The sequence below is a fragment of the Clupea harengus genome, chromosome 11, assembly GCF_900700415.2.
Source record: "Clupea harengus chromosome 11, Ch_v2.0.2, whole genome shotgun sequence".
NCBI classification, from domain to species: Eukaryota; Metazoa; Chordata; class Actinopteri; order Clupeiformes; family Clupeidae; genus Clupea; species Clupea harengus.
Window position 1 is genome coordinate 28,244,957 of NC_045162.1, and position 27,977 is coordinate 28,272,933.

Consider the following 27,977-nt stretch of genomic DNA (forward strand, 5'->3'; position numbering starts at 1 on the left):
AACATTGTGAGACTTATTTTTGGATTTTCTGTACGTTTAGTGATATTCACATATTGTGCAGTAATAAAGAAATGTCAAGACATATCAAGTGAAATTGAGTTTAAAATAAAGTTTTTATAAGGTGAAGTATTTAACAAATACACTAAAACTAAATCATGAATTGAATATTGAATGATGATAGGTGAGTTGGACAAACTTTGAATCTTGCTCTTCATTAAAAGAGCCTGCAGGTTACACTAGTTTACCTGCTTCTGAATTCAAAATGAATAACACGCTACATTTAGAGGCATAAAATGTGTACAGTACACTGAGTACACTGATCTCTAACACTACACTGTCAAACTTAACCATTAGGACAACCTGATACAAACTACAAGAGCTTCTGTATGTCATGCAAAATATTCCATACATTTGCAGGTAGTATACAGGTGTATGTTATGAAATCATAAAACATATAGCCTAACCTGATGTATAACCTTCCCCATTTCATCTTTGGAAACAGATGAAGAAATACAGGTTCACCTGTAACAAGACTGTAACAAATTGTGACCGCCTCATCCTTTAGGCCATCCATAATGATTTGTGTAGCTCACTTATGTTTCCAGTCACATTCACAATATTTGTGTTTTTGCAGAAATATTTACTATTATCAGTATTTTCCCAAAATGAAATGTAATCAAAACAAGCTCCTGAACTTCACATTTACAATGTTTGGTTTTAAATGCATTATTTTCCAAGTCATTTAAAAGTGTTATTTTTTAGTTTCTCCTTTCTGACCACTTTTAATACAACTCAAGGTAAGTGTTAATTTTACACTTCCATAGTCGCGACTTGTTCCACGACCCCCGTAGCTTTGCCAAATGATAGAGAGAGCAGGCTATGTCTCAGTGTTGTTGGCACTGCAATGCACTGTACCATGACCAAGTCATACTGCTATCGGCGCAGTTTGTGACTGCTGCGAAAGGCCCTGGTTCTGTCGACCACAGAAATTATCCAATGCTGACGCGCAGTTCTTTTAGATTGTCTAATACAAATGTCCTGTCGTACTGAAACATAGCCAAACCAAGGCTATTGATTATTTCATTAAGAACCTATGTGACGAAAACAAATGTCTGACTATAGGATTTGGACTGAACATCTGCAGATGGACTGACTTCCAGTATTTCAACAAGTTGACCTCAGACAAATATCCTGCTGTATTGTGTCTTTGAGAAGGAATGTAGATTAACCTAAAGTTTCCACGCCCTCTTAAACGTAATGGCATGGGTCTGCAATCTATACAACCCGAGAAATCAAACGAATGGATTCGTCTCCATACACTGTTTACCGAGTAATTAATTCCATAGGTAAAGCAACATCTATTTCCCGAAAGCTATACAAGCCTAGCCTGCCTGAGTAAAAAAACAATCAAGTTGCACATCGCTGAAGAGACGTAACTTAATGAATAGGCAAGTCGCTCACATCACCGCTGTATTCCTGCGCATATACGGCAATACAATATTTTTTTTTACAAATATTTTATCTTTTACCTGATATATACATATGAGTAATAGAAATTGACGTTATAGACACAATTGAAATATTTTTCTGTGGTTTGGTGATCAATTTTATGGTACTGTTTCAAAAAAAGGGTATCTATTTTATTCAGCGGCGGCAGGATACAGCAACTGCAAGAGTTGTTATAATGGCTTGCACAGAATGAGACGCCATCTTCCCTCCCCTCACACCCTGGCAGAGCAACATTGGTGTGCGGAGATTCTTCGTTAACAGCGGCTGGAGGTGGAGTAACCTATTAGTGGCGATTTGTTGGTTTTCTCTGTTTTTAACACAAGCCACTGTTTTGAACAGCTGACGGGCAAACGGATATACTTATTTTTCTTGGGTGAGTTTAAGACGAAATGACGTTCGTTTATTATCTGAAGATTTGTGTTCACATGGTCGCTAACATTAGTGATCTTGCTAGCAACATATTGTCGTAGACCAGCCAAACCATGTAACGTTAGCTAGTCGGCTTTAAGATTTTGTATCCAGCGATGGCTGTAGCTAGTTAGCTAATTTCGGCTAAGTGTATACTTAATCTGGAGAGGATCTTATTTTGGGTGCTCTTTACTGATTGTTTGGCGTGGGTCCGTGTAGTAGTTAAATACTTCATTGACTTTATTAGCGTATAATTAGTTGGGTAGTGCTTTTAAACGTGTTTGCCTCATACCTTGAGTTGTAAATATAATGTCTTGCCATCAGGGAAACGTTTGGTGTTGTATTCGTAGGGAACGTTAGCCACTCTCATCCGCTTATTATCCGTATTATCTTAACTTCGGAGACCTTTAAAATTGGGCAAGCCTATTGCGCGGTGTTAAGTGGAACTGTTACATTATCGCTTTCAATTTAACAATAATTGACGACCTGGTAAGTTGTACATGAACATTTGTGATGGGTCGAAACCGTTTAGGTTTACTTAAGTTATGAATGCTGGCTATCCCTAGGTACGTTGGTATCTTTAAATCCGTTGCAGCGTTGGGTTATGTAAATGTTTCAGTATTATACCTAGCTATCTAACAGTCTTATTAGCAAACTCGGTGCTTCACATTAGCCAGCAAGAGTTAACGTTAACGTCTCCCACGGTATTGTGGGTTTAACGTTACTCGAGCTTTAAATAAACGTTTACCGCAATTTATCCTCAAATGACTAACCGTCTGCTCGTAACTTTAGCTAACGTTCTATGTGTTAACTGCCTCAAAGGAAGACTGATTGGCTAGTGTTACTTGTAAGTACTAGTTTTGGCTTGGCTAACATTACGTGTGGCCAGCCGAAACATCTTTGTGTACACTCCTTGATAATGGAGTGGGTAACTTGGTGGGTACGAGTAGTTGGGAGACAGCAGGATTTAACTTTCTGCGGTGGTTCAGGCACTAACTGCGATACAGCGGCAGGGACGACTACATCGGTTAATCGTTTTCTTTTCTTTTTGTGTCTTTACGCAGTTAGCAAAACTTTTTTTTAAATTCGCGTGAAAAGAGGAGACTGTTTATCTGACAATGGGTATTGTTAGCTGACTAGCTAGTTCTCAAAACTATAGCCATCTATCATAGCTAAGTAGCTAATGTTACAAGGTAAAACCATGCAGTAAACGTTACCTCGTAAAATTGTAACTGTTATTTAAAAAAATATATAAAATCGATCATATGGGAATACATTTTCCAGGGTTTTTTACACTGTTGTGTTTGGCACATGCCTGAAATCCTTGTCCGTGTATTTGGCTACCGGCCAGTCACCATTGCTTTTGGGAATATGCAAAGTTAAGCTTACGTTATAACTTTGTTGTTTGTTTGAATGCCCGTCGATGCAGGTTTTCCATGTGTACCATTTACTTATTGAAGGGGACAAAGGGATACAAAATTCTTGGGCCGATGTGGTTGGAAAGGAAGTTGAGGAGGAGCCTGTCTTGAAATCTGACTTAGTTTGCACTGGTAGCGGTAACTTGTAAAGGGAGCCGAGGTCGTGATCGAGACTTGCCTGTGGGGGTGGGGACTCGCTGAAACGTTCCGATCTTGGTAAAGCACCATGTCTAGGCGTGCAAAACATTAAGGTAGAGGGTGGTTCAGGAAATACCCCCATTTGTTTGTTTTTCCCTGCTATTTTAAATCTACGAATAGAGCTAGCAGCTGGACGAGGTAGAGGGCAATGCCACGGCTCCACTTAGTCCCACATTCTCATTAGATATTCACCGATCCATTTCATTTCAATTCCGATCAGTTCTACCCATACCAGAGATTTTTTTCTTGCATATTATCATTATTATTATTATTGGTATTTTGTGTAGGGTTACACAAAGCTGTAGCAAACCACCCATCATTTGTTAAAAGAGCGCAAATGCATTAAATGTATTCTAAAGCAATTCATTTGAAGTAATTTTTTATCAATCAAAATTTGGTACTGGCCTTACTTCACCAATGTTCTACTCACGCAAATAACCATTCAATATTCATGAATTTAGAAAGGGACGTTTATTTTGATCTCCGTGCAAGGCGAATGGCGGAATAAACAGTTGAATGCAGCGATATGGTTTACATTTTATGTCCTGCTCGAACACTATTCACAATTCCACAACAGAATACAAGTCAGAATAACATTCATTAGAAATTACTTCATTTCAATGTCACCGAGATAACGGTTAGTGATCCAGCCAGGTCATGAATGGCATTGTCCAGCTAACTTCACCACGGTCATCAATCCATCGGATCACGCACCTGGCACCAAACCACTGGGCAGTGGCAGTGGGTGACCGACTGTGTATAACTTTATACCACCATCAAGAAGCCAGAGGACGTGGGGCTACTGAGCTTAAAAATCTCAAAATCAGACATGTCTCATTGGCTAGCTAGCAGACTCTGTTTTCATCTTCCTGATCCCCAGTTTATGTGCTCACATAGTGCACCTTAGTGGAGACGTTCAGGCATCAATATTCTTTTAGGTTTGTTAAAATTAGCCTATAGAGGAATATGTACATAATCACATGTTTAGTTACAATTTTCTAATGAGCAAGTAATCATATTGTACGTGAATCAGAGGAATCTATTGCATACTCAGACCATTTAATAATATCAGTGTCGGTGCAGATACCGATCCATGGATGGCATCGATGCATCACTAGTTCTCATTGCCTCTCCATCGAAGCCTATCATATCTTCTACTGAGATGTTATGAGCTTGGCGTTGTACATCAGCATTTTCATGTTGGTTGTAGGCCACCTTTTACTGCTAAATGAACTACTTCCACTGCACATTAACGTTGCCATTTGAATTGTGAATTGGTGGTTTGTCGTTTTGGTTGTTGAGTTGTGTCGATTTGTCACTCTGAGCTTTCATTCACCCCCAATTGTCAACACTTTGATACCGCAAATGCTGATGCGTAATTCCATGGCTTTTCAATACGGCGGCGGCATTACCACGTTTAACTATTGAAGCACTGGGATGATGGCGCACGAGCCCTTGGAAAACAGTTGCTTCAGACATAACAAACCAGTGTCTTGCAAACTAGGGATGGTTTTCTTCCAATTGCTACAAATTTGCTGTATAGCTAATCTGAAAACAGTGTGTTTAAAAAGGCTTTAAATGATTAACCTCATGAAATTCCATTTTGACCACCACACACATGCAGTTGTACCCTTTGCATTTGTTGGTAGGTAGGCTATGGTTGTGGATGGAAGATTTCTGGAAAGCTAGGTCATCATTGTTGAATCACTGATATTGAGCCAGTGTTGATGCCACCAAGCACCCTGGGCTTTTTAGTTCCCCCGTTTGGATAAAACACAACAGAAATAGTCTTTTGGGATATTTTGTGATCTGGCGTTGATATTCTCAAGTATTATACATAAAACGACATTTGGCTTATTAATCATTTTCTGGTACATTGCCCACAACAGCTGGGCCACTAATTAGAACTTGCTGTTAAAAGTGTCTTGTTGGTGTCATTAGTGAGGCCAGTGTTTGTATTAGTGAAATGTGAAATACATGACACTAACATTAGTCTCGTGCAAAACTGTAATGTGGGACAAGCAAATGTGTACATTTTGTCTTTGGGTCATTGCCTCATAAACAGCGGCTGTAGCTTTCAGTGTGATGGTGCAGACGAGGCTGTGAAGGGGTTACCTAGCACGTCCAAAGACTACGCCACCCACCCAATGAAATGGCTGGATTTCAGCCTGGCATTTTGAATTGATATACGAAGTGCCAATGTGATTATATACCATGAACTTGTTTTGTGATGAAGGCTAACAGTCTGTCAAACCACTTACCAGTGTGAGTTTTTTGATATGGTGCATTTTCCTGGAATTTGTTCATGCCATGGGGCTCTGATACGTTGGATGCTGTTTAAAGTCTGTGCTGATTGAGTGGTAATAATAAGGTCTAGGAGCTCTTTGGTGTAGAAATCACCAGATTCTAATCAGGTGCTGTTAGCCTGAAATGGTTGAAGTGGTCGTCTGGCTGAGGACATCAGATTCCATGTGTATTCTGAGCTGTTGGGTTGAGTGGCCTGTCTGCTGCTGAATAGATGGCAGTATTCAGGGTGTGTTGGGGGTGGCAGGGGGGTCTTTGCTATTGTTTTTGGGTGAGCAGTTGAGCGGAGGAGGGTTCATGGGGCCATGGCTGCTGACTCTTCACATTCCTGTAGTGCCACAGCTGCCGGGAGGCGGCTTAAACCAGGGCCATGCTGGTGTCTAATGCTGGCCAACAGAACAGAGCAGCTGTGGGCACGCGTTCATTCACATGCTGGCCAAACCATTCCTCACTTTTGTGAGGCATCCATCTAGTGTGTTAACATTTGAAAAGGTTAGTAGAGTTAGGAATGGGCTAACCATGGCTTAGTTACATTACAGGAAATGTGGCCATTGACATAATGTAGCCCCCTGCGCTGCGTTGTGTTGTGCTGTGGGCTTCTTTGGATGAAAGGGTGTGCCTAGTGACTGCTACATATGAAATGAATACTGTGGTGAGCGTCTGAAGCATTTCCACATGAGCTGGTGGTGCTGCTGCTGGGATCCCTCTCCCGCTGGTGAATAAATGAGGGCTCCAGCCATGGCCTGCTTTCCAGCGGTTTCTTGTGACTCAAGTTCGAGGATATGGAAGGAGGCCAAAAGCTTGATAATTGGCTCCTTCGTGGCATGCAAGTCAGACAGTGGAAAAACAAGGAGACGTGAGGCTTTAATGATTTTGGTGTAGTTAGACTGAGGTTCATTCACAGCTGTGTGTAGTGGAAGTACTGGTGAGGTGTGTGTGTGTGTGTGTGTGTGGTACTGTCTTTTACAGAAACATGTGCTGTTGTCTTATAGCCATGGCTTCTGCCAGGCAGGCCTATGCAGTGGGTGGGATGTATTGCAGTGTTACACTGTCTTTCAGTTATTGTGAGCTACAACTCAAATTTTGTGATCGTCATTTAAAAAAGAAACAAACAGCTGTTTAGCGAGGAACTATTTCTCTTATGAACTTCGTCTTGATAGCTGGGTCCGCTAACATAACCCGCAAATTAGTAGCTATGCCTGCTTGGGTAATGTTATGTGTGTAACATTGATGTGATCTCACATCAGTGTTACATTTGTAGCATTAAAGTTGCGCTTGACGTTTGTAACCGGGATGTGGGGAATGCATTTCCTAAATTTCCCTTGGGATAAATAAGTATCCATCCATCCATCTATCTATCCATCGAATAAGTAGCTATGCTTGATTGCTAGTATGCCGTTTGTTGATGTGCTGGGCACTATCATTGCTGAGAAAGTGGAGACGTATAAATGTATACAGTGACGTGATAACATGGCTCTCTAGCCCAGGGAAGAGCGAATTGGTTCTTAAAAGGGTTACAAGTTCAACCAATTCTGAACTGGTACTAGAACGTAGTTTGTGTTGGTGGAAAGGGGGGTGTTTGGCCTCAGACAATCAGGTTCAGTCTTTCAGCATTACTGAGAGCTGTGAGGCACAGCTTTTTACTGTTGTAATACATTGTAAGAAAGAACTGACAATGTTGGACACTTAAAGTTGGACAATGGGTTTGGAACTGAACTTAAAACACAAATCTGTATAGTTTCCTCATTTGGAATGTGGAGTGTGTCTGTTTTGGGCTCTTTGGAAACAAACATGAGGAGAGAGAGAGAGAGAGAGAGAGAGAGCTGTGAGATCAGAAGAGTGTGAAACCTCTAAAGATATGGTGATGGTAGGGGGTGGGGTGGGGTGGCTATAGTGTGCACTGCCCCCAGGGCTGGATGACTCACTGCAGGCCATTGGAAGGAGGTGGTGATGGTGGGGGAAGGGGGAAGGACGACCTTTAGGTAAAGGCCCAACAGAAGACCTTAACTCAACTGCCTGAACGGGCAATTCCCTTAGTGTGAATGGACCATTATTACCTTAAGAAGCAGAGCTGCTGGGTGTTGACTGGCTGTCTGGATTCAGTCTCTTGGTAGTCTAGACAGCAGACTTTTGAGCTGTATTTTGTGGCTTCATTTGAAAATGGGATTCTCATTTTGAGTCGTGTGTGTGTGTGTGTGTGTGTGTGTGTGTGTGTGTGATTGGGAGGATGTGTTCATGCACCTCTGGCTAATCTGTGATCAGGGGAAGTCTGCTCTGCGCTGCTCTCTGACTCACTGGCTCACCGGCTCATTGTGTGTTGAGTCCGTCAGCAGGAAATGGAGATGGGGGTTCTCAGACTGCCGTCATTGTGGCACTTGCGGGAAAAAAACAAAACAGTAATTGGAAACTGTAATTTGAAGCTGTTTCCATAAAACTGATCTCAAGATAGAATCAATCCCTACAGGTGTTTTTCTTTTAAAGTTGGGTAGCAGGGTCTAGGTTGACTGATTTTAAAGCTGCTGTTGAATGCCTTGAGTCACTGGTTTTGATCTGCAACCCAAAGAATTAAAGTTTTAATAAGAATTAATTATGTGCTTATTTAGACTGGATTTTTTTTTTATTGGGTCTTTAATGAAGTTTTCCACTTGTGTCTGGTGTCAGCTCAACTTGTGTTGTGTGGTTATTTTAACATCAAGGACATGCCTTTAATCCCATGGTGGCACCAGTGCTGACTAATGTATGTCACACACTCTTGTGTTAGTGATGTCTGTTAGTGCTGTGTGTGTGTGTGTGTGTGTGTGTGTGTGTGTTGCTTCAGTGGTTTGACTGCTGCTCTCTGTCCTCAGACTAGGAAGCTGTGCTGGCTGCAGGCTGTGAGAGGAACATGGCTACCCAATGTGAGTACCCCTCCTGTGAGTCGCGCCCTCCTGCATCAGACACCTCCTCCCTCTTTCTTCCCTTCCACACTAGTCTCTGGACAGTGACTTGAATTCATTGCCATCTTTGATCAATACTTGCTGAATAAATCCTTCTGATTTGAAAAGCTCCCAAATCAAAACAGAACATATGAAAATCACTTTAGAAGGCAAAGGGTGGCTCTGTCAGTTGTATATTATCAATGCTTAGTAGTTAGAGTAATGTCATTTTAAAAAAAGTTTCATATTACAGCTGTTGTCTTGTAATGGTAGGTGAAACTCACAATAACGTAGTTGTACTCCCATATGAAGTGTAAGTGGAGGCAGTGGTACAGGAGGTAAAGAAGTTGTTTAGTAATCAGAAGGTTGCTAGTTCGATTCCCTGTCGAAGTGTCCTTGAGCAAGGCACTGAACCCCTAATTGCTCCTGATGTGCAGTGTGCCATCAGTGTAAATGTAAAATGTGTATACATTGTAAGTCGCTTTGGATAAAAGCGTCTACTAAATGTAAATGTAAGCATAAGTGGCGTCCTAACCTAACCTCCTGTCCTGCTGCCTCTCTCCCCCACAGCGGATCTGATGGAGCTGGACATGGCTATGGAGCCTGACCGAAAGGCTGCAGTCAGCCACTGGCAGCAGCAGTCTTACCTGGACTCAGGCATCCACTCCGGGGCCACCACCACGGCACCCTCCCTCAGCGGGAAGGGCAACCCAGAGGAGGACGACGTGGACAACCAGGTGCTGTACGAGTGGGAGCAGGGCTTCAACCAGTCCTTCTCCCAGGACCAAGTGGCAGGTAGGTCTTCTGGCCCACACACTCTCCTGCAGTCTACCTTTTCCATAGCAGCAAAAGTTTGAAGGTGAAACAGGCACTGACATGTTTGTTTGTCTCCTCAGATATGGACGGGCAGTATGCCATGACGCGGGCACAGAGGGTGCGGGCGGCCATGTTCCCCGAGACGCTGGACGAGGGCATGCAGATCCCCGCCACCCAGTTCGACAGCACCCACCCCACCAACGTGCAGAGGCTGGCCGAGCCCTCTCAGATGCTCAAACACGCCGTGGTCAACCTCATCAACTACCAGGACGACGCTGAGCTGGCAACGCGTGCCATCCCTGAGCTCACCAAGCTCCTAAACGACGAGGACCAGGTACACAGAAACACACAGAAACACACACACGCACCCATTCAACCCTGTTAAACGCGCTGACTCTCTGAGTGCCGGAGTCGAATCTGTGTCTGAAACGCACATTTTGCTCCCCCAGGTGGTGGTGAACAAGGCAGCAGTCATGGTGCACCAGCTGTCCAAGAAGGAGGCGTCCCGCCACGCCATCATGCGCTCGCCGCAGATGGTGTCTGCCATCGTGCGGACCATGCAGAACACGGGCGACGTGGAGACGGCTCGCTGCACCGCCGGCACGCTGCACAACCTCTCCCACCACAGAGAGGGTCTGCTGGCCATCTTCAAGTCTGGCGGCATCCCTGCCCTCGTCAAGATGCTGGGGTAAAGCTCACAAGTGTCCGTTTGGCTGCTCCGCCATGTTTAAACTCAAGAGGGGATGTGTGTGTGTGTGTGTGTGTGTGTGTTGGTGCTAAGTGTGTTGCTCTCGTTCGTTCCTCCTTTAGTTCCCCCGTGGACTCCGTGCTCTTCTACGCCATCACCACCCTACACAACCTGCTCCTGCACCAGGAGGGGGCCAAGATGGCCGTGCGCCTGGCCGGGGGCTTGCAGAAGATGGTGGCTCTGTTGATGAAGACCAACGTCAAGTTCCTGGCCATCACCACCGACTGCCTTCAGATCCTGGCCTACGGCAACCAAGAGAGCAAAGTAAGAAGCCTTTCTTCCTAAATGGCCGCCGTGGTTTGGTCTCCATTTAAGTGCGGTAGCTGATCCAGTGGGCGACCGTGGTACAGGGGGTAGAGAAGTCGTTTAGCAAGCAGAAGGTTGCTAGTTCGATTCCCTGTCGAAGCGTCCTTGAGCAAGACACTGAACCCCTAATTGCTCCTGATGTGCAGTGTGCCATCAATGTAAAATGTGTATACATTGTAAGTCGCTTTGGATAAAAGCGTCTGCTAAATGACTAAATGTAAATCCTCTTCCTCTTGTAGCTCATCATTCTGGCCAGTGGCGGCCCCCAGGCGCTGGTGAACATCATGAGGACCTACACCTACGAGAAGCTCCTGTGGACCACCAGCAGAGTCCTCAAAGTCCTCTCTGTGTGCTCCAGCAACAAACCTGCCATAGTTGAGGCTGGTAAGTTCACCCCCAGGAATACAGTGAGCAGCCCTTCCTCATTCCCCTGCGTAGTGGTGTACGTGAGCGCTAACCTGCTCCTCTGCTGATTGATTGGTTTGTGCAGGAGGCATGCAGGCTCTGGGACTGCACCTGACCGACCCCAGCCAGCGCTTGGTGCAGAACTGCCTGTGGACCCTCAGGAACCTGTCAGACGCCGCCACCAAACAGGTAAGACCCCCGCCTCCTCCTGCCACTCGTCCAGCCTGCACGCGCACGCACGCACGCACGCACGCACGCACGCAACCTCGTCCTCTTGTGCAACTTTCCTCCCTATTCTTCCGCTCTACATGAGACCTCTCTTTCTGTCTCCCCACTCTTGCCATGGAGAAGACGACCTTAGCTGAAGTAGATGTGATGCAGGTAAACAGTAGCCGCCATTCCTGCCTTTTTCACTGGGGGGGGGGGGACACACCTGCTTTTACAGCTCATCCTTAGCAGACCCCCAAACCTAGCTTAAAGAACAACAACAAACAAACAAACAAACAAAAAAACAACATTGATTATGAGACTAACTTACTTGAAGAGATTGAGTTTACTGTAGTGGGTTGTTGAAGGGCTGTCAGAGTCTGATGCCGTTGCTGTCGTTTGTTCTGTTGGGCAGGAGGGTATGGAGGGTCTGCTGGGCACACTGGTGCAGCTGCTGGGCTCGGACGACATCAACGTGGTGACGTGTGCGGCGGGCATCCTGTCCAACCTCACCTGCAACAACTACAAGAACAAGATGATGGTGTGCCAGGTGGGCGGCATCGAGGCTCTGGTGCGCACCGTGCTGCGTGCCGGCGACCGCGAGGACATCACAGAGCCCGCCATCTGTGCCCTGCGCCACCTCACCTCGCGCCATCCAGGACGCCGAGATGGCCCAGAATGCCGTGCGGCTGCACTACGGCCTGCCCGTGGTGGTCAAGCTGTTACACCCACCGTCACACTGGCCCCTCATTAAGGTGAGTTCAACTCTTGCCCTGGCTGTTCTTCTCCTCGAAGTCTTGTCCTCTGCCTTAAGAACATTTACTAAAGAGGTTTGTTTTTGTCCCCCACAGGCCACCGTCGGACTGATCCGTAACCTGGCACTGTGTCCTGCCAACCACGCCCCTCTGCGTGAGCAGGGTGCCATCCCACGCCTGGTGCAGCTCTTGGTGAGGGCACACCAGGACACCCAGAGGCGTACCTCCATGGGCGGCACGCAGCAGCAGTTTGTGGTGAGTGGAAGGCCTCTGCTCAGGGCTGGCTGGATGGGGAGCTGAGCTTGAGTTGGTTGAAGTCATGTTAATGGTGTGTGTGTGTGTTCATTAGGAGGGGGGTTGAAGTCATGTTAATGGTGTGTGTGTGTGTTCATTAGGAGGGGGGTTGAAGTCATGTTAATGGTGTGTGTGTGTGTGTCAGTAGGAGGGTTGAAGTCATGTTAATGGGTGTGTGTGTGTGTGTGTTCAGTAGGAGGGTTGAAGTCATGTTAATGGTGTGTGTTCCTCAGGAGGGTTGAAGTCATGTTAATGGTGTGTGTGTGTGTGTTCCTCAGGAGGGTTGAAGTCATGTTAATGTGTGTGTGTGTGTGTGTTCCTCAGGAGGGTTGAAGTCATGTTAATGGTGTGTGTGTGTCCAGTAGGAGGGTTGAAGTCATGTTAATGGTGTGTGTGTTCCTCAGGAGGGTTGAAGTCATGTTAATGGTGTGTGTGTGTTTCCTCAGGAGGGTTAAAGATCATGTTAATGGTGTGTGTGTGGTGTGTTCCTTCAGGAGGGTTGGAAGTCATGTTAATGGTGTGTGTGTGTCCTGTTGTGTTCACTCCAGCGAAGGGTTGAAAGTCATGTTAATGGTGTGTGTGTGTTCCTCAGGAGGGTTGAAGTCATGTTAATGGTGTGTGTGTGTGTGTGTGTTCCTCAGGAGGGTTGAAGTCATGTTAATGGTGTGTGTGTGTTCCTCAGGAGGGTTGAAGTCATGTTAATGGTGTGTGTGTGTGTGTGTGTCCAGTAGGAGGGTTGAAGTCATGTTAATGGTGTGTGTGTGTGTGTGTGTTCCTCAGGAGGGTTGAAGTCATGTTAATGGTGTGTGTGTGTGTTCCTCAGGAGGGCGTCCGCATGGAGGAGATTCGTGGAGGGTTGCACAGGAGCCCTGCACATCTTGGCCAGAGACATCCACAACAGAATCGTCATCCGGGGACTCAACACCATTCCACTCTTTGTCCAGGTATGTCTGCAACAGGCTATAGGCTAGGCTAGGCCCACGCCAGATCCCAACGGTCCTGTGTGCCTGTGCGGCGCGCTGCAGGAGGATTCAGTGATCAAAGCAGGATTTAACTTGTACATGCAGCACATATTTGTACCTCGGAAGTTGCTCAGCCCTGATTGTGTGCCCTTTGTGTCCGTCCTGTAGCTGTTGTACTCTCCCATTGAGAACATCCAGCGCGTGGCCGCCGGGGTCTTGTGTGAGCTGGCCCAGGACAAAGAGGCGGCCGAGGCCATCGAGGCCGAGGGAGCCACCGCCCCCCTCACAGAGCTGCTGCACTCCAGGAACGAGGGTGTTGGTAAGTTTCCACTTTAGATGCTCAATATCCCAGGTCCAGCACACTACAATGATGTCCAGACCTAACTGGGGAGATTTGTTGTAAATACTGGGGGTGAGACCTCAGTGGTTTCCACACACAGACTTATCTTGGGCGGGCTGCCCAGGTGTATTAACAACTGCCCGCATATTTGGCGATCCTTTTTGGCAATTTTTGTTTGAAATCTGTCAGGAGTGAAGGCCGTCCGTGATGGATTAGCTAGTAGACAATCTCCCCTCTTTCGAGCCCTCCGGTATGTGTTAGTTCTGCCAAGGCTTCTAATGACTCACACTTCTCTTGGTGCTATGGCCGTTACAACACACACACACACACACACACACTGACTTTACCACTAAACTGGCATTTAGCGTGAAATGGCAATAAATAAATGCAGGAGCGTCAGTAATTGCACATGTCTGTAGAAAATGAGGTGATACTGCCATCAACAGTGAGCCGAAATGCAGAGAAACTGGATTGAAGGTCGTTCAGTTCGAAGGTCGAAGTTCCAGTCAGTCAGTGAAGCTGCTGGCACTGGGAGAGAGAGAGAGAGAGAGAGAGAGAGAGAGAGAGGAGAGAGAGAGATGAGAGAGAGAAGAGAGAGAGAGAGAGAGAGAGAGAAGAGAGAGAGAGAGAGAGAGAGAGAGAGAGGAGAGAGAGAGAGAGAGAGAGAGAGAGAGAGAGAGAGAGAGAGAGAGAGAAGAGAGGAGAGAGAGAGACGAGAGAGAGAGAGAGAGACGAGAGAGAGAGAGAGGAGAGTTCTAGTGTGGTGGAGGTAAAGAGAGAGAGAGGGAGCAGGTTCTAGTGTGGTGGAGGTAAAGAGAGAGAGAGGGAGCAGGTTCTAGTGTGGTGGAGGTAAAGAGAGAGAGAGAGGCAGCAGGCAGTTCTAGTGTGGTGGAGGTAAAGAGAGAGAGAGGGAGCAGCAGGTTCTAGTGTGGTGGAGGTAAAGAGAGAGAGAGGCAGCAGCAGGTTCTAGTGTGGTGGAGGTAAAGAGAGAGAGAGGCAGCAGCAGGTTCTAGTGTGGTGGAGGTAAAGAGAGAGAGAGAGGCAGCAGCAGGTTCTAGTGTGGTGGAGGTAAAGAGAGAGAGAGGGAGCAGGTTCTAGTGTGGTGGAGGTAAAGAGAGAGAGAGGCAGCAGCAGGTTCTAGTGTGGTGGAGGTAAAGAGAGAGAGAGAGGCAGCAGCAGGTTCTAGTGTGGTGGAGGTAAAGAGAGAGAGAGGGAGCAGGTTCTAGTGTGGTGGAGGTAAAGAGAGAGAGAGAGGCAGCAGCAGGTTCTAGTGTGGTGGAGGTAAAGAGAGAGAGAGGGAGCAGCAGGTTCTAGTGTGGTGGAGGTAAAGAGAGAGAGAGGCAGCAGCAGGTTCTAGTGTGGTGGAGGTAAAGAGAGAGAGAGGCAGCAGCAGGTTCTAGTGTGGTGGAGGTAAAGAGAGAGAGAGGCAGCAGCAGGTTCTAGTGTGGTGGAGGTAAAGAGAGAGAGAGGCAGCAGCAGGTTCTAGTGTGGTGGAGGTAAAGAGAGAGAGAGGGAGCAGGTTCTAGTGTGGTGGAGGTAAAGAGAGAGAGAGGCAGCAGCAGGTTCTAGTGTGGTGGAGGTAAAGAGAGAGAGAGGGAGCAGGTTCTAGTGTGGTGGAGGTAAAGAGAGAGAGAGCAGGTTCTAGTGTGGTGGAGGGAGAGAGAGAGAGAGGGAGCAGGTTCTAGTGTGGTGGAGGTAGAGAGAGAGAGAGAGAGAGAGAAGGTTCTAGTTTGGATCTGTGAAATGAATATGAGTATTCAATACTGTATTTGTTTGTCACACGCAGTAGACCATTTCCGTCTGCTTACCATCCCAAGTATATTTCAGACCCGTGGGAAACACTGCCGTTCAAACGGGGGATTGGGAACGCTCCTGCCACCAGATTTTAAAGTTGTCATTTGAAGATCCCAACAATTGCACACATTGCAGCGCATTAGGAGGGAGAGAGGCAGATGCAAGACTGCGTTCCCAAATGATTAGTGGAAGCAGCAGAGATGGCACACACACACACACACACACACACACACACACACACACACACACACGCAGGCTGGCGGGCTGTTGATGCAGGCTGACAAAATAAACTCTCAACATCTGTGACTTTCTTGGCAGCACGTTTGCTGAAAAGCTTCAGTTTGACTGAGGGCTGAAGTCTGACTGAAGCTCGAGCAGTGAGACTGTTAGTCGTTGCTTGTGTGAGAATCTCATTTCAGTAGCAACACGTTCCCAACCAGTCATTATATGGCACATTGCACCGAATCATCTCATCGCCAAGTGTCATATTGAAGGTTGTGTTCTCCAAGTAGAACAGATTAAATAAGAAAAATCAGGAGTTTTTCTGGATAAGTGAAAGATCCTCCATAATGTGTATGTGTGCACAGCTAGATTTAGCATTGCCTTTGTTTTCAGCGCAGATGATTTTGGGTTTTTTTTCTTTTCTGGTAGTCATGTGAAATGCCTCCTGAGTATCGAGTAGAATTCCATGCTTTCTTGTTTGTTGTGTAGTTTGCTGTTTGTATTGGTTTTTCAAATCCATTGGCTCATCAAACAAGCTGTCGGTAATCACATTTCTGACCTCTATACCAACACCTTGAATGTTGAAGTCAATGTCTCCAGATCAGATGGCCTTACCTTAGCCCTCGGTCACAATTAGTTGAGTCAATGTGATTGGTGGGTGTGTGTGTGTGTGTGTGTGTGTGGATGATGGCCTGTTTGCTGGGCTTAACACTCTTGCCTCTGCTCCCCCCAGCCACGTATGCCGCTGCTGTACTGTTCCGTATGTCGGAGGACAAGCCCCAGGACTACAAGAAGCGCCTGTCGGTCGAGCTGACCAGCTCCCTCTTCAGAACCGAGCCCATGACTTGGAATGAGGTAACCCGCTCAGACACCAACCCCTCAGTCTCAATTTGTGTGGTGCCAGGCACTTCAGTCCCTTGTAGAGAAGTAGATGTCGATGACTGTTCCATGAGTGCTGTTCCCTGTCTGATGGGGGTGTGTGTGTGTGTTTATTTCCAGACTGGAGAGTTGGGCCTGGACATGGGTGCACAGGGAGAGCCTCTGGGCTACAGACAGGACGGTGAGTTTCTCCACCTCACGCTAAACATCTGCATCCACACTAAACATCTGCAGCAGCCTGTGCTAACTGGCCCTCTGGTTTGAACTGCATCACTTAACTGAAGCGGTCACTTACTAAAGGCATGCCACCATAGTGCTGACCACTGCCTGGCGCTCTGGTTTGAACTGCATCACTTAACTGAAGCGGTCACTTACTAAAGGCACGCCACCATAGTGCTGACCACTGCCTGGCGCTCTGGTTTGAACTGCATCACTTAACTGAAGCGGTCACTTACTAAAGGCACGCCACCATAGTGCTGACCACTGCCTGGCCACCGTGTGCACAGCAGAGGGCTCAGGTTGGTTAAGGCCCTTCAGCACATTTCTGAAGGAAGGTGGCAGTCAGTCGGCCCTCCTGGTCTTAAATTCGAACACTCTTTGGACTTCATGAGTAGGAAGCGGCAGATGAGAGTTGGCCGTGGACACAGTCAGTTCAAACATTGAGATGAGTGGATGTGGTTGTGTGTAGTGCTTGACTGTTTGGTTTATTAGGCTTCTAACCATAGCGTGTGCTTATCCTCCCACCCCAGACCCCAGCTACCGCTCCTACCACTCGGGCACCTACCAGGACGGCATGGCCATGGACCCCATGATGGAGCACGACATGGGCGGCCACCACCCCGGCCCAGAATACCCCGTGGACGGCTTGCCCGACCTCAGCCACGCCCACGATTTGATTGACGGCCTGCCGCCAGGTGACAGCAATCAGCTGGCCTGGTTTGATACCGACCTGTAAATACCAAGTACTTTTTAGGTAAGGAGCCCTCCCCCCCCCCACTGCTCAGCTTCTCTGTGTGGAAAGCTGCTTCCTGGCATGCTGCTCACACACTAATGTGTGTGTGTGTGTGTGTGTGTGTGTGCTACCATTTGGTGGTGCAGGTGTGCATTCCTCTGGAGTAATCCTGTCCTCCTCTCCTTCACAGCTGTATCGTCTGATCTGAATGAACCTGCATTGTGATTTGGCCTGTAGAGTTGCTGGGCGGTCGGTCTCAAGGAGGAGGGGGCTAGTATCTCAGAAAGTGCCTGACACACTCATTCAAGCTGAGTTTCCTATGGGAACACGTGGGGGGGGGGGGGGGGGAAGAAAACAAAAGAAACAAACAAAAAAACTTTTGTTCTGGTCCTTGTGGGTCGGAGGTTTGACCAGAAGAGGAGGAGTCTGTGGGAGGGAGGGTGGTTGAAGAACGAGGGAAGCCCAAGAGGAGGATCCTAAGAGATGGCATTTTCAACCCTAGCCTTGCCTGTATTTTTTATGACATTTTATTTTTTTTAAATGATTTCTCTGTCTGTAATGGTACTTCTGTAAGCTTGCTTTATGATGATATTGGTCTATTGTTTCTTTCTGTTTCCTTTTTCGTTTTGTTTTGTTTTTTGCAGTCATTTGTATTCCTTTATCAAGTCTATCATAGTTGTTAAGTTCTAGTGGTGATGCTCCATCAGTTAAAGACTTTATCAAGTTTATGGTGTCGGAAACACTAATAATCATTTGAATTGTACTCTGATCAAGTGTAAACATTGTGTAGCTTTTGTATAAAAAAAAAAACAAGAATTGGCACCGGTCCAAATCTGATTTTTTCCCCCTCCCCCTCCTTGCTTTAAATGATCTCACCGTTTCCAGTGTCACTGAAATGTTCCAAAGGGTGTGCAATGGGTGGGGTCACTTTTGATTCTTTTTTCTTTTCTTTTCTTTTTGATGGTAGCTCTAGACGGTTTTGAAAAGAACCCCTAATTATTGTAGCCTGCTGTGCTTATTGGACACATGGTTATGACATGGCTAAACAATAAAATGGACTTAAATTTCTCTTCTGTCTCGTTTTACTTTGAATGCTTAAGTGTTGGCATGTCCGTTTTTAAATGATTTAAGGAAGACTTGATTGTTAAAGTTATTCCTTTATTACATGTGCCGTATATAAAAAAATAAATACAAAGTACAGATTCAGCATGAAGAGTGCAATGCTTGACTTATAGCTCCAGTGTGCCTGCGTGGCCAATCCCCTGTAAGATGTCCATGGCGAGAGCGCCCACGGCAGACTCGGCCCTGAGAGAGAGAGAGAGTGAACACAGGTCAGAGAAAGCATCCCTTCCCTTCCCATCCCATCATGGGAGTCACAAACCTAATCGGCACATTTGACCTGCTTTTCATGGTGCAAGTCTGAATATTAAGGTCTTTATGTTTTTAGACAGCAAGCTTCATCTTGATGGATGACTGCCCTTGAAAAGGGGTCTGATTTGCACATTTCAGACTTGGTGCTGATGACTGCATTTACTACTGAAGTTGGCAGTTTACACTTAGAATAAGATACTCATTGTGTGGCTGTTCTATTTCCTTGCTTTTATACTGCCGTTCGAGCATGAGTAGCAGCAACATTTATGCAGATAAAAAAAAAAATCTGAGAATTCAAAATGCTCCTGAAAAGCCTCATTGCACACGTTTGCATAGTAACAAGGAAAAGTGAATTCAATAACACCAGCTTCTCTGTAACCCTATGGATTTTCAACAAGTGAAATCCAACACTAGCTTGATCACTTGTCCAAACAAAAGGCTTGCTGTCTCGATGAAAATCACCTTGACATGTTTGGCTTGTGAAAATTGTTCACAAGATTTGTATTTGTAGAACAAATTAGCTTGGGATGAACGTATGCATGTATGTCGTTTCTGCAGTCTAATCTCCAATGAGAATCAGTTGATCAGGAATGGCCAGATCATCACATTTGCAGGCAGCCTGTCCTTGTTTTTCCTGACCTGCTCGTGAACGTGAAAGCACACAGCCTCTCTGACTGGGCGGCTGGGGTGGGGCCTGAGAGCCACAGAGAGCTCCAAAAAGCAGCACATTGTTCTGAGAGGAATCTCACCCAGACTTGGCCAAAAAAAGAAAAGAAAAGAAAAGAAAAAAACAATATTGTTGAGGTTTCTTTTCCCCCCCTGGCAGGCCTGGCTGGGCGACTTCAAAGGGATGTGCTCTCGAGAAGATGGGGGGCAGGGGCCATGGTGGCCAAACAATGGGCCAGTATCAATTCGTTTTTTTTCCCCTTTCTTTCTTTCTTTCTTTTTTTGGAGGAGCCAGAGCTCAAGGAATCTTTCATTACGAGAGCGCTGCCTGGGCCCCTCCTGCCTGAATGGATCAAAGTGGAGGGCCACACTAAGAGCCCAAGACCCTGAAACCCACATGGACGGGCGGGCGGGAAGGAGGGAGGGAGGGGGCTGGGGCGTTGTGCGTGTGGGGGAAGGGAAGGGAAGCATGGGGGGATGGGGGTCCTCACCTGGAATGATGGCCGAGTCTCTGGAGCAGGAGGATAAGGTTCTGACCCTCAACCGAGGACCAGCAGGAACCATCTGAGGCACTCATCTATATACACACACAAACACAACACACATTAAACAAATTGGCTCAATTACCTACGACCTACACAAAAGTACAACTAAATAAAAAAAACCATACCATTCATATGATCACAGTACAAATGCAATGTGTAGATATTGCCCAAAGGCCTCTGAAGAGATTGCTCTCGTTTCACTTCCTGCCATGATGTCATACTGCTGACACACTTTCCAAACTCCATGACAATGACCCAAAAAACAACCGAGCGAGAACAGAAAGCAACCCTGAGAGAGAGCTGGTGCGCTCGCTCGCTCTGGCCATCTGATGAGGGGGATTAAGCCAAAGGATGGGCTTCATTCAGGACAGAAGGCATTATTGTCACTACTAAGGCAAGTCAAAACCAAGTCAAGCAGCTGGTAACTTCACTCATGGGTCCTGTGCCTTGTGTACATCTTGACGGGACAAGGACTAGGGGAACTGTAAACGTGTGTTTTTACCAAACAATGGAAAATCCCACAGACCTGATCTCATGGTCACATGATTTTAGAATCATAAAATCAGGATTCTAGCACACCCACACTGGTCTCTTGGCTTAGATTCCACAGAAAGATTAAGAGAGTAGTCTTCTTATTGCATGATGGGTAAGAGCTTGTGTCCAGATCCTGTTCTGATCATTTCAAATAATTAGGACCTGTCATCAAGCTCCAATATGAAGGAAAGACCCTAACAACACTGAACTACAGACATACACCACCACAAAGCTGCTTAACCAAACAAGTCGTTTTTTTTCTTTCTCTAAAAAAAATCCCCTAACAACCTCCTACACCTCTCCAAAGCCAGCAGCTGATAATAAGTTGAAGAGACACCTTGTGCGGTCGCGTTGCTTCCGTCTCTCTCGAACGCATCCGTGCTGTAATCTCCCGTGACAACGCTCCAGCCCGCCGCTCTGCACAAAGCCGCGCACAAAGTGCCCCGTTGCCAGGCAACAGGGTTACGTACCTAGGAAGGCACTTTGGCTGCCCACAGCAGCACTCCTGAGATTGTACTCATCCCAAGTGCTGTTCCACTGCACTCGGCTGCATCTCAGCTGCGGGGACCGGAGGTGAAGTCCCCACGGAGCACTGAGGTCTGCCTGTATACCCGTCCCTAACACACCTGCACTTGGCCTTCGCTAGACCACTGTTCTACTGTATTACTCCCTCACTGCATGGAAGGGAGATGGAGACGATATCACTAACAAGGACTGCAATATACGTGGTGCATGCAGCAGACTATCACATGCTGATTCAACATCATCCCAGAAAGACAACTTAGTCTGTAACGCCATCTGTGTGTGTATGTGCGTGTGTGTGTGTGTGTGTTTAGAGAGAGAAAGAGAAAAAGAAAGAGAGAGAGAGAGAGAGAGCGAGAGAGAGAGGTACCTTTCTGTCAGATAAAGCACACTGGAAAGAGAAGTGTATCTAGGTTAAGCCGATTTTGGACCGCTGTTGTCCCAGCTAAGGCTAGCCCTTTGCCAGCTCCCAGAAAACAACCCAAATAGTGAGAGTGAACTGTACGTCTGAAGGCTGAATATTACAAATACAACCCAAAGCCTTACTCTCCCTGACATGAAACACACAGTGAAAGAAAGCACTTAATATGCAAACCCTATTTTTATTCACATCAAAGGCAGACGTGCTGAAGCAAACCCAACCTTTGTAATTACTCACTGAACTAACATGCCTGCTAGGATATCAGGATAGTCGAACAGTCCCAGATGGAAGTCCTGGGAGATCGTGGCTCCTCCTCCTCACTCTTTCTTTCATTAAGTAGCCCTCGCCGTAGTGAGTACGAGGTGTTGAGAGGCCAGAGATGAGAGGATTTGAGCACGAACTCCCATCAATCTGAGCCCATGCTGCTGGAGCGTGCAGACGGATTGGATGAGCTCCAACACTCCTGCTCCTGCTAATCTCCACCAGCGCCCCAGAGCTGAACCCACAACAGCAGCATTTTTTAGAAAAGCACCACCAATGTTCCAGCCTGTGTTTTATAGAGGGTCTGTAACCTGGACGGGCCAACTGGATGACCCACACAGCCAAAGCCTGGGCACTGGGACACAGGCCAATAAAACTGCAGCAGATACCACACCGCTTCCAAGGCACAGTGTGTGTTCGCAGTGTAAAGGGAGACACAATGTGCTGGGCTCATGAATTTCAACCGGGCCTTTCTGAGACCCACTGACGGCGTAGATCACCAACATGAGGTTTGTTTGTTTGGTACTTTTTGTACCACCTACAGCAGTGGAGGAGCAAGAGCACAAAGCCTAGGGGAAGAACTTTTGTAGGCATGCTAATTGGGCGGCTTGCACTGAGCTACTACAAGGACGTCAGACAGGAAGTCTGCCCTGCTTGTTGCCAATGGCCTGAAATCATTTAAGGATAGTTTAAGGATCTCAGAGCAGTGGAATTGGGAAACACCTGCAAGTCAGTGGACATTATAGGACTTCGCTGACGTCCATGAGCATGTTCTCAATTCTCTGCTATCCTGCCCATCCTTGGAGCACTGAACACTGCGTACCCCATGCCTACTGTGACACTCCCACAACTCCTGATCTCGCTGCTTGGTAGAGCCTGCAACATACGTCCTAACTCAGCTAAAGGTAATGGTATTTAGCAGATGCTTTTATCCAAAGCAACATACGGACAACCAGCAACGATCGGGAATCGGGTCAGATCCCTAACCACTGCGCCTCATTCCTATAGCGCTCAGATCCCTAACCACTGCGCCTCATTTCTATAGCGTTCAGGCTGAGATCCCTAACCACTGCGCCTCATTTCTATAGCGCTCAGACTCAGATCCCTAACCACTGTGCCTCATTTCTATAGCGCTCAGGCTGAGATCCCTAACCACTGCGCCTCATTTCTATAGCGCTCAGGCTCAGATCCCTAACCACTGCGCCTCATTTCTATAGCGCTCAGATCCCTAACCACTGCGCCTCATTTCTATAGCGCTCAGGCTCAGATCCCTAACCACTGCGCCTCATTTCTATAGCGCTCAGGCTGAGATCCCTAACCACTGCGCCTCATTTCTATAGCGCTCAGGTTCAGATCCCTAACCCAGTGCACTGGTCAGGCCTGGACTTGTAGCGCACCGCTCTGCCTTTCTGTCTTTGAACCTCTCTGTTTGAACATGGTGTTACATGTGCCATATCTATTTCAGATATTATGAGGCAATTAGCTCTGTCTTTGATGGACTGATAAAGAACACGCACGCACGCACAAATTGTACAGGGTGGGGGGCGGGGGGGGCTGCAATTAATGAATACTAATTAAAAGGCTTTTGTTGACAGCGTAGGCTTGGAGAAGAGACAAGTGCACACTGTTTTCCATGGGCATAATTGAAAGCCTTTTGTCAGGGTGCTCTCTCTCCGTCTGCCCCGCTCGGCTGAAGAGCCCCGCGCTGCTCCCAATGAAGGGGACGAAATAGAAATTGATTTGCATGATTTGCATGACAATGCAGATGATTTACAGAGCGGAGGCCAACTGACCGTCCACAGGCCTCTTGAAAGGAACACGAGGTACGGCGGACGGGGGCACACACACACACACACACACAGTGATTAGAGGAGAATCAGGTGCCGAGTTTAGCTCAAGTCTGCTGCTTCCCTCACAGCTGCTGACGGGCTCTACTGGATGAACCCTTTCAGTCAGGCAACCTGGCACCCTATAACCACTGAAGCCACACGCCTGGCACCCTGTAACCACTGAAGCCTCACGCTTGGCACCCTGTAACCACTGAAGCCTGAAACCACACGCCTTAAGTAGGCTAAGGCTAGACGTACCTTCAATTGATGACGTCATGACGTCCGTTTAGATTGGCAAAAGAAGGCTGTTTTAGAAAGCAACATGGAAGGTACTTCATCGTGTTTAAATGTTGAATTGTAAAGCTTGGCCTCTCAAAAGTGGAAAAGGTTCATGGTGTGCAAGATTATGTTATGAATATGCTGTGGGTTAAGTGCAATGTGACCTGGCACCTGAGAGGACACATTTCAGTTCATATCATTTGAACTATCGAATCTGGACAAAGCAAACAGTGCTTCCATGTGACAGTGGGGCTGTTTCTGTGTGTGAGGACTGGGCCAGTGTGTCTGCTGCTGGGGTCTGTGTGTGTGTAGGTGAGGGTGTGTGTGTGTGTGTGTGTGTGTGTAGGTGAGGGTGTGTGTGTGTGTGTGTGTGTGTGTGTGTGTGTGTGTGTGTGTGTGTGTGTGTGTGTGTATAGGTGAGGGTGTGTGTGTGTGTGTGTGTGTGTGTGTGTGTGTGTGTGTGTGTGTGTGTAGGTGAGGGTGTGTGTGTGTGTGTGTGTGTGTGTGTGTGTGTGTGTGTGTAGGTGAGGGTGTGTGTGTGTGTGTGTGTGTGTGTGTGTGTGTGTAGGTGAGGGTGTGTGTGTGTGTGTGTGTGTGTGTGTGGTTGCATGGGTGAGGGTGTGTGTGTGTGTGTGTGTGTGTGTGTGTGTGTGTGTGTGTGTGTGGGTGTGTGTGTGTGTGTGTGTGTGTGTGTAGGTGAGGGTGTGTGTGTGTGTGTGTGTGGGTGTGTGTGTGTGTGTGTGTGTGTGTGTAGGTGAGGGTGTGTGTGTGTGTGTGTGTGTGTGTGTGTGTGTGTAGGTGAGGGTGTGTGTGTGTGTGTGTGTGTGTGTGTGTGTGTGTGTGTGTGTGTGTGTGTGTGTGTGTGTGTGTGTGTGTGTGTAGGTGAGGGTGTGTGTGTGTGTGTGTGTGTGTAGGTGAGGGGTGTGTGTGTGTGTGTGTGTAGGTGAGGGTGTGTGTGTGTATGTGTGTGTGTAGGTGAGGGTGTGTGTGTGTGTGTGTGTGTGTGTGTGTGTGTGTAGGTGAGGGTGTGTGTGTGTGTGTGTGTGTGTGTGTGTGTGTGTGTGTGTGTGTGTGTGTGTGTGTGTGTGTGTGTGTGTGTAGGTGAGGGTGTATGCGTCACATCCTGGACCGGCTAGAGCGGCCTAATGAAGAGGTGAGAGGGCGCTGGTGACTCAGCACTGTTTGAAGACGACCGTGTCTCTGTGGGCTTGGGGGACAGCTCTGCATAAAATGCTGCTGCTGCAGCAGCTCAGGCCCCCTAATCCTGCACTGAAGGCTCCAGGCTCCGGGCCCCTCTTCCCCTGGGGCTGTGGGGATCGGGGGGGAGCTGGGGGGTTGAGACTGCGGTGGCGTCTATGGGCTTGGCCAATACCCAGTTAATGAGGCCAGCAAGCAGTGAGCCTCCCAGGAGAGGAGCTACTGCTGCGTGCTGCGTGCCTGTGTATCTGTGTATCTGCCAACAGCCTGGCCTTCTCCTCCTGGCCTTCCATTATTCATAAGCGCTGCACACGCTGCCACTGGCCTGGCAGTGTCCTGGGAGCTCTCGCTCTCTCTGGTCTTCACTGGTACACACAAGTCAGGGGGGGGGGGCTGATTGTGGATGTTCAGAAAGGCGGGAGCAGTCGCATCTCAGCCATTTAAATATGGGGGACGCTTTTCCAGGGGTTTGAAATTCAACATTTTTAGGGTGTGAAAGGCAGCCGGTACAGGATAAAGGGAAGGTCTGCGCATATGTATGTATGTGGGTGGGGTGGGGTGGGTGGCTTTAAGTATGCACTAAATTCCCACTCAATTCAGCAAATGCAAAAGTCCGTAAGGTCTCTGCAAGGACGTTTGAGACTTTTCTTATCACATGTGCTGGGCCTCCACTGACATGGAGAGAACTGGCAGAGGATTGGCAGGTGTCCGTGTGAACGACCGCAGAACCTCAAGGTTGAGCTCCGCTCCTCACTGAATGCTTTAAACACCAGCCTCCATCATCGGGTATTAACACTGTGGTGCAGGAGCCTCCATCATTGGGCATTAACACTGGGGGGCAGAAGCCTCCATCATTGGGTATTAACACTGTGGGGCAGGAGCCTCCATCATTGGGTATTAACACTGGGGGGCAGGAGAGACATCATTGGGTATTAACACTGGGGTGCAGGAGAGACATCATTGGGTATTAACACTGTGGTGCAGGAGCCTCCATCATTGGGCATTAACACTGTGGGGCAGGAGAGACATCATGAGCCTCCATCATTGGGTATTAACACTGGGGTACAGGAGAGACATGCCTCCATCATTGGGTATTAACACTGGGGGGCAGGAGAGACATCATTGGGTATTAACACTGGGGTGCAGGAGAGACATCATGAGCCTCCATCATTGGGTATTAACACTGGGGTACAGGAGAGACATGCCTCCATCATTGGGTATTAACACTGGGGGGCAGGAGAGACATCGTTGGGTATTAACACTGGGGTACAGGAGAGACATCATTGGGTATTAACACTGGGGTGCAGGAGCCTCCATCATTGGGTATTAACACTGGGGGGCAGGAGAGACATCATTGGGTATTAACACTGGGGTACAGGAGAGACATCATTGGGTATTAACACTGGGGGGCAGGAGCCTCCATCATCGGGTATTAACACTGTGGTGCAGGAGAGACATCATCGGGTATTAACACTGGGGGGCAGGAGCCTCCATCATTGGGTATTAACACTGGGGTGCAGGAGAGACATCATCGGGTATTAACACTGTGGGGCAGGAGAGACATCGTTGGGTATTAACACTGTGGGGCAGGAGAGACATCGTTGGGTATTAACACTGTGGGGCAGGAGAGACATCATGAGCCTCCATCATTGGGTATTAACACTGGGGTGCAGGAGAGACATCATTGGGTATTAACACCGGGGTGCAGGAGAGACATCATGAGTCTCCATCGTTGGGTATTAACACTGGGGTGCAGGAGAGACATGTCTCCATCATTGGGTATTAACACTGGGGGGCAGGAGAGACATCAGCAGACCACCACCATCAGAAAGCCAGCTTATAGTTTAAGAGGAAGAGGCCTTCCAGGGGACATGGGCTGCGAAGCGATGAAGAAGAGAACAGGGTAGCTCGTGGTCGCTCTGATATGTCATATATTATGTGTGTATGCCTTTAATGACACTGATGGGATTCATACCCATACCTCGATTCTCACACGTGAAGAATCAGCCAACAATGTTGTGTATGTCAGCAGTGTGTGTGTGTGAGACGTGGTGATGGCTGAGGGATATGGTGCGCTGAGATCCAGTAAATGATTTGGCCATTCATCTTACTGCAGCCAGGCAGTGGAAGTGTGGCGTTGTGTGGGTGACAGGAGCAGATACATATGGATGGGTCACCTCCTCCCATTAACACCAGCCAAGAAGGGACTTTGTGCTAATTAGGAGAGGGACAGCACACCATGAATCAATAGCTGTGTGTGGGCAGGTCTGACACACACACACACACACACACACACGCAGTGTCTCTCTCTTCCGCTCTCTCACACGCACAAGCACACAAATATGCACACTTGCACACACACACACACACACACACACACACACACACACACACACAAGTTGAATCCCCTGAGAGGCCCCTCTCTTCCTCTTGAACCTTGTGTGCTCTTGCCTGCACCCTCAGTAATGAATTTCCTCCAGTGAGGTCCGGATCAGGAAATGGAGATGGAGGCCGAGGAGGTGCTGATTAAACACACGGCTCTGAGCACTGTGATGGGTGTTTACCGGCGGCGGCGGGCCCTCTGGAACTCAGAGGCAAACAATGAGGCGAGGGCCTCCTGCATCTCTATCCACTCCACCCCCTGCAGATCGATAGGCCAATATCCGTCAATCTCCGCTCTCTTACAACAGAAATCACTTTTTGATTGCACTCCTCCGCACCGCCCCCCCTCCCCCCGCTCACTCACTCTGCAGCACTGCCAGCCAGCCCGACTCAACAGCCAGCGGTCCAAACAAGCAGGATGTATAGGGCTGTGTGCACCTCTCTCTTGAGTCATTCAACACTATTACATGCCTTAGCAGCCATACGGTGAGAAAACCAGGAACTTGAAAGGACATCCACCCATCCATGAGGACGACAT

The 27,977-nt window shown here is 47.6% G+C and overlaps 2 protein-coding genes across 2 annotated transcripts in view; one reads left to right on the forward strand and one right to left on the reverse strand.

Annotated features, from left to right (window-relative positions):
* The first annotated feature begins 1,676 nt into the window (after positions 1-1,676).
* Positions 1,677-18,500, forward strand: ctnnb1 (catenin (cadherin-associated protein), beta 1). The gene is given in 19 exon segments (XM_031576711.2): positions 1,677-1,882; positions 8,684-8,734; positions 9,323-9,547; positions 9,649-9,902; positions 10,018-10,256; positions 10,379-10,580; positions 10,862-11,006; positions 11,113-11,216; positions 11,379-11,408; positions 11,650-11,889; positions 11,891-11,989; positions 12,086-12,244; positions 13,107-13,130; positions 13,132-13,227; positions 13,414-13,564; positions 16,335-16,456; positions 16,601-16,661; positions 17,230-17,453; positions 17,623-18,500. Coding segments are annotated over 17 exon segments (2,370 nt in total). The 5' UTR covers positions 1,677-1,882; positions 8,684-8,721; the 3' UTR covers positions 17,436-17,453; positions 17,623-18,500.
* A 76-nt stretch (positions 18,501-18,576) lies between these two features.
* Positions 18,577-27,977, reverse strand: part of ulk4 (unc-51 like kinase 4) — a 102,269-nt gene continuing 92,868 nt past the window's right edge. The window contains 3 exon segments of the mRNA XM_031576705.1: positions 18,577-18,737; positions 19,479-19,483; positions 19,960-20,046. Coding sequence (XP_031432565.1) covers positions 18,662-18,737; positions 19,479-19,483; positions 19,960-20,046 — 168 coding nt within the window. The 3' untranslated portion in view covers positions 18,577-18,661.